This window comes from Sinocyclocheilus anshuiensis, unplaced genomic scaffold (assembly GCF_001515605.1).
Source record: "Sinocyclocheilus anshuiensis isolate Anshui unplaced genomic scaffold, SAMN03320099.WGS_v1.1 scaffold510, whole genome shotgun sequence".
Taxonomy (NCBI): domain Eukaryota; kingdom Metazoa; phylum Chordata; class Actinopteri; order Cypriniformes; family Cyprinidae; genus Sinocyclocheilus; species Sinocyclocheilus anshuiensis.
In genome coordinates this window covers 238260-243682 of record NW_015542360.1, presented here as the reverse complement: position 1 = coordinate 243682, position 5423 = coordinate 238260, and the positions used below count along the sequence as shown (strand labels likewise).

General features: G+C 34.6%; 1 protein-coding gene across 1 annotated transcript in view; it reads left to right on the top strand.

Annotated features, from left to right (window-relative positions):
* The window catches only part of LOC107691891 (nicolin-1-like), an 18999-nt gene that overhangs the window by 861 nt on the left and 12715 nt on the right, over positions 1-5423 (top strand). Inside the window, exons 2-3 of the mRNA XM_016490720.1 lie at positions 473-605; positions 719-889. Of these exons, the coding sequence (XP_016346206.1) occupies positions 480-605; positions 719-889 (297 nt within the window). The 5' untranslated portion in view covers positions 473-479. The remainder of the gene's footprint in view (positions 1-472; positions 606-718; positions 890-5423) is intronic.

Sequence of the window (5423 nt, the reverse complement as noted above, 5' to 3'; positions counted from 1 at the left end):
TGTTTTTTTTTTTTTATTTAAGTTATTGCTGAAAGCTATGCAATAACCAAAAACATTTTTTAATATAGAGATGTTGTAGAAGCTTGTTTGAACTGCTATATTTTATTTTTAAAGTATTATTTTCTATTTATTATTATTATTATGGTTGTTGTTGTTGTTGTTGTTGTTGTTGTTAGTAGTAGTAGTATTACTGTTGTTGTTTTTATTATTAGACAGCTAGTAGTAACAACAAAGATAATTGTAAAACAAATCTAAATATTAAAAATAATAAAATGAGTAGCCCTATTTTTAAAAACATGATTGCAAAAAACTAAAATTCTATGTTTAAGAAATAATATGAATAATAAAGCCTGAGGTTGCGTGTCTTGATCAGTGACATAGATCGATTGTTTTGTGAAGTTTGAACCTATGTTCTTTAAGGGCCTCAGTTTGCTAATATTTTTTTGAGTTCTGATTTTTTTTTCTCTAACAGGTCAATCATGAGTGCTAAAGCAGTGAGCTGCACAATAAAATCACCTGTGGCGCTGCAGATTGGAGACACTGTATCTGATTCATCTCGTCCTGGCGTCTACATAACAGACATCACCCTCGCCGAGCCTGTGAACGTGAGTATCTCTCACATCAGTTCATAAAGATCGCAATTATTGATCGACCGGCATGGGTTTATTAATGCCCGATATACAGCTTATGCTGCTATATCTCCTGTGCTTGTGTCTAGATTCAGGAAATCTCCTTCAAGAACTACTACACTGCGTATTTGACGGTCCGTTTGCAGCGGAGAGAGGACGGCTCTGCGAAGTGGGTCACTTGTTTGAGAAATTACTGCCTCATGAGCAACCCACACGCTGAGGCCGGATCACATGACTATTTCTCCATCTACAGACATCAGGTAGGAATGAGAAACAGACAGGAAACCAAAACATTGATCGTTTGGAAATGAGCAGCGTGAACATTCTGCAAAGTTTCTGCTTTTGTGCTCCACGTAAAAAAAGCCCCTTTGTGTCAGTTTAAACCTTCAAGCTTTTGGTTCTTTAACCACTACTTTAAATATATTAGTGATGAACTTAAATGAATTGTTTACTGAAATACAGAAACTGAAATTAAAATTTGAATTTAAACAAAAAACAAAACTGATTTTTAAAAATAATTTAGTAATAATTAAAATTTATTTAAGAGTTGGACACTGTAAACAACAATAATAAAATTACAAAAAAAAAGATTATTGGAGTATGTTTTACAAGACGATACTACTTCAGTTTTTCTATTTAAAAATTTGAAGTTTAATTCAATGTGTCACTTGTCTTTTCTTTGTAATTGTTAAATTTGTGAAATTTACTAGCAATTTCTGAGTGAATTTTTTGCTGTGTATATAAAAATAAATTGTACATAAGGCAGTTTTTATTTTAAGCTGAAGTGGCTACAGTGATCTGACATGTCACTTTAAAGCGTGTCAAGTCAGAATTTTTTGTTTGAATTTTGTTATAAAATTTACAGAATTTTAAAACTGAGAATTGGTTTCATATCAAAAACAACAAAGCTTATTGTGATTACTGAATGGCAGGCGTGCTATAAATAATATTTAGTGACATTGTTTTCTCTTATCAGCTAAAAACTGTAATAAAGCAATGAGCTCCGTGAAGCCGTGGTTTACAGTGAATTTATAACAGCTAAGGTTAGCTTAGCTGTTATAAATTCACTGTAAACCACGGCTTCACGGGGCTTATTGCTTTTATAAAATGCTTATTCCACGTAGTAAGGTTTCACAAAATAAAACAGAGCAAATAAAGTGTAATGATAATAAAAACAGTAACAATGTAGTTCCTCAGAAACAGTTGTGGTTCCAACAAAGTGGTTGCCGAGCAACACACAGAAGTAAACAAAGGTGTATGTTTGTAGAGTAATTTACAACAGCTTAGAACGAGGCTCAGCCAATCAGAATCAAGGACCGGAACTCTCCGTTTTATAAACTTTTTTTTTTCCTTCTTTTAAAAAGGTAATTGCAACTTATCTCACAATTCAGAAATTTTTTCTTGGAATTATTATTTGTTTTCTCAGAATTGTTAGAAAAAACAGAATTGTTAGTTTCTGTTTGGAAATTGTCTATGGAATTGAATGAAAAAAATTTGTGAGATGTAAACTCGAAATTGCGATAAAGTCAGAACTCTGAAATTACATCTCACAATTATGAGTTTATATTTTGCAATTCTGATTTTTTTTTCCTCCAAATAGTCCTTCGACTTGTGACTTCATTTCTCAGAATTGCAGAAAAGGCTGAACTGTGAGATATAAACTTAAAATTGAGAGAAAAAAAACAGTCAGAATTGTGAAATAAAAAGTCATAATGACCTTTTTATCCATAAAACAGCATAGACTAAAAGATCTTCATCAAAATGAAAGATCGATTAAAAGCGAGAAATCAAAATCAACCAGCATTAGCGTCCACACAGCTGACATGTTTACGAGTTGTAGCTTAAGTTGTTTGCACGAAATAGATGCTGGCAGATTAAAAACGAGCCATCAGAGAAGTGCCAAGTAAACGGTTTCACCCAAAACTGAAAATTCCTTTTCGGCTGAATATTTTCAGCTGCTTAAAATTCTATACATTACGAGTTAAGATACAGACACATTATCACTATTTTGGCAAAATTTTGCGGGCCAAAAAAGTCCATTGTCTTGAATAATAGCGACATCCACATGGGGACATTTTGTCCTCAAGCGAAAGTAAGGATTGCATTTACATGACAACGATTTACCAAAAAAGGAAAAGTTTTTCATTTGCGTTTTGAAAACATTTGCGTACAGACGACAACATTGTCAAAATGATCTCCATTCACACAGATCCACGAAAACGACAAAAAACGCATGTATTATTCATACCAGGCCAGTAGATGGCGATGTCACATTGTAAAAAAACACCACGTACTTGTAGTTTTCGAAAGTTTGCGCGTTCAGGCCCCCAAAACACCATTGTCATGTAAATGAACCGCCAAAACACATAAAAAGTTATACGTTTTCAGTTGGAAATGGTGTTGTGAAATGACTGCCGAGCAACGGTAAGTTTAACCGCACCTTTACAGATTTTGAATTCTTCAAATTATGTACGCATGACAGTTTACTTGCGCGACAAATACCTAATTACTGCTTTTTTTAACCACGCAAAAGATGCAATCTTTGTAATCTTTTTAAAGAATTTCCTCTGAGACAACACCGTCAATTATGTCCGCAGGATGTCATGAGTTTTTAAATAAAAACCCCTAACAGTTTTGTCAGCCATCCCAGCGTAATCGCAGCAGCTCGCAGAACATTTTGTTTGTCATCACGGTGATTTGGCCCATTTGTGGCTCTCCGGGGATCTGATGTCCCGGTCTTTGATCTGTGAGTTGCCTGTAATGACTGCTTTAATGTATTGAGATCAGGCTCTCTCGACGCTTTTTAGCTCCGTTTCAAAGACACTGAGATATTAGACGTGAGTCCTCGACTGAACTCTCAGTTGATTGGACGGTGAGTTCTGCGCTGTATGGCCACCTTTAGTGGCATGGAATAAAATTTGCATTGAAAAACCCACCTGGGACGCCACACAGCTCTCACCCTATCTGCTGTAATCTGTATAAGCCGGGTTTTGATGTCAACGGACACTGCAATGATAAATAAGTCTTTATTAAGAAGAGGAGAAATATTGAAAACAAAGTCCTTGCAGGTTTTTATAATTACAAGGACATTTATTCTCAATTATATGGAGGTTTATGGTGAATTTAAAGGATTAGGTCACCCAAAAATTGTAATTCTGTCATCGTTTACACCTAAACTTGATTACTCTCTTTATCGTGGAACATAAAAGATTAATTTTACGTATAATGAAAGTATTGCTGTCAAACGATTAATTGCAATTAATCGCATCCAAAATAAAAGTTTTTGTTTGCATAATATATGAGTGTGTACTGTGTATATTTATTATGTATATATAAATACACGCACATACAGCATATATTATAAATATCAGGAATTGTTTAAGAAGAACATATCAAAATTACTGAATATTAAAACTAAAATTATTATGCAGTTGAAAACAAAATTAAAAACTAAATCAAAATATTGAAAAATACTATATTAGTATATATATATATATATATATGTCACATAAAACTCAAACTAAAAACTGAAAATGAAAACAAAAATCGAAATATTAAAAAAGCAGTATATAAATAATACTTCAATTACACCGATATAAATACACATAAATATAAATCATACAAAAGTGTGTGGGTTTAGAATGACATTAGGGTGAGTAAATGATGCCAGATTTTCATTTTTTTTTTAACTAGCACAAATGATTTAAAGAGTTACAGTACATGCTCTCAGTCATAGTGTGTGGAATTTGCATGGTTTCTCTGGAGATGGCCTTCAAAATCTCTTAAAATCTCAGAGAAAACAAGCAGATAACTCGGCAGTCTTGGCAGGCGCTGTGACTCCTCTGCATCAGTAACTTCCCAGTGTGAAAAAGTGAAACATTTTTGCTGCGTCACTGTTTTTGACATATTCTTGTAGCTGTTCTTTGAGATCCTGTTGGTCGGTGAAGGTCATGCCAGCCTCAGCCTAAACATTTTCAATCTACTTGGAAACATTGGCTGTTTGCTCAAAATAATGCTACTCTGGGGTGGGGTGGGGTAACTTATTTCACTTCTTTCTTTCTTTCTTTCTTTCTTTCTTACATTTAATTTATTTATCTATATCATCCATCTCGTTTTTTTTTTTTAAAGAAATGTATACTTCTGTATAGCAAAGATCAATTAAATTGAACAAAAGTCACAGTAAATAAATGTATAATGTTACAAAAAAATACTTATTTAAATGCATGCTATTTTTTTTTTTTATTTCTATTCATCGAAGAATCCTGAAACGTAGGGTGCTTTCACACAAGCACTTTTGGTTCGATTGATGTCAGAGTTCGGTACGTTTGGATGATGTGAACGCGGTCTTCCGAACTCGGGTGCGCACCCGCGAACCGTACCCGAGTCCGCTTAAAAAGGGTGGTCTGGGGTACGGTTCAAGTGAACTCCGGTACGGTTCGCTGCTGATGTGAACGCAATCGTACCAAATCGCGGAAGTGAACCGCTATTAATGACGTATTATTTGATAAAAATGTGTTTGTGTGTTTCCTGACGAGCATGACTGACACGCTGCAAACAGAGAGCTGTATATCTCATTCTGTTCTCCTTCAGTGTTCTTTAGAGCATTTGCAGTACATTCGTAAGACAGACGTAAGTGCCGTTATGTACCGAAGCTTTGTAAACAAAACGAATGGCTCAAAAACGTAAATATATAAAAGTGCAGAGAGCAATGTTATGCATCTGCCGCCTTCTCCTGCGCCGTCGTTACTAAGCAACGGGGTAAACAGCTGCTGGCTTGATGACGCAAACGAACCG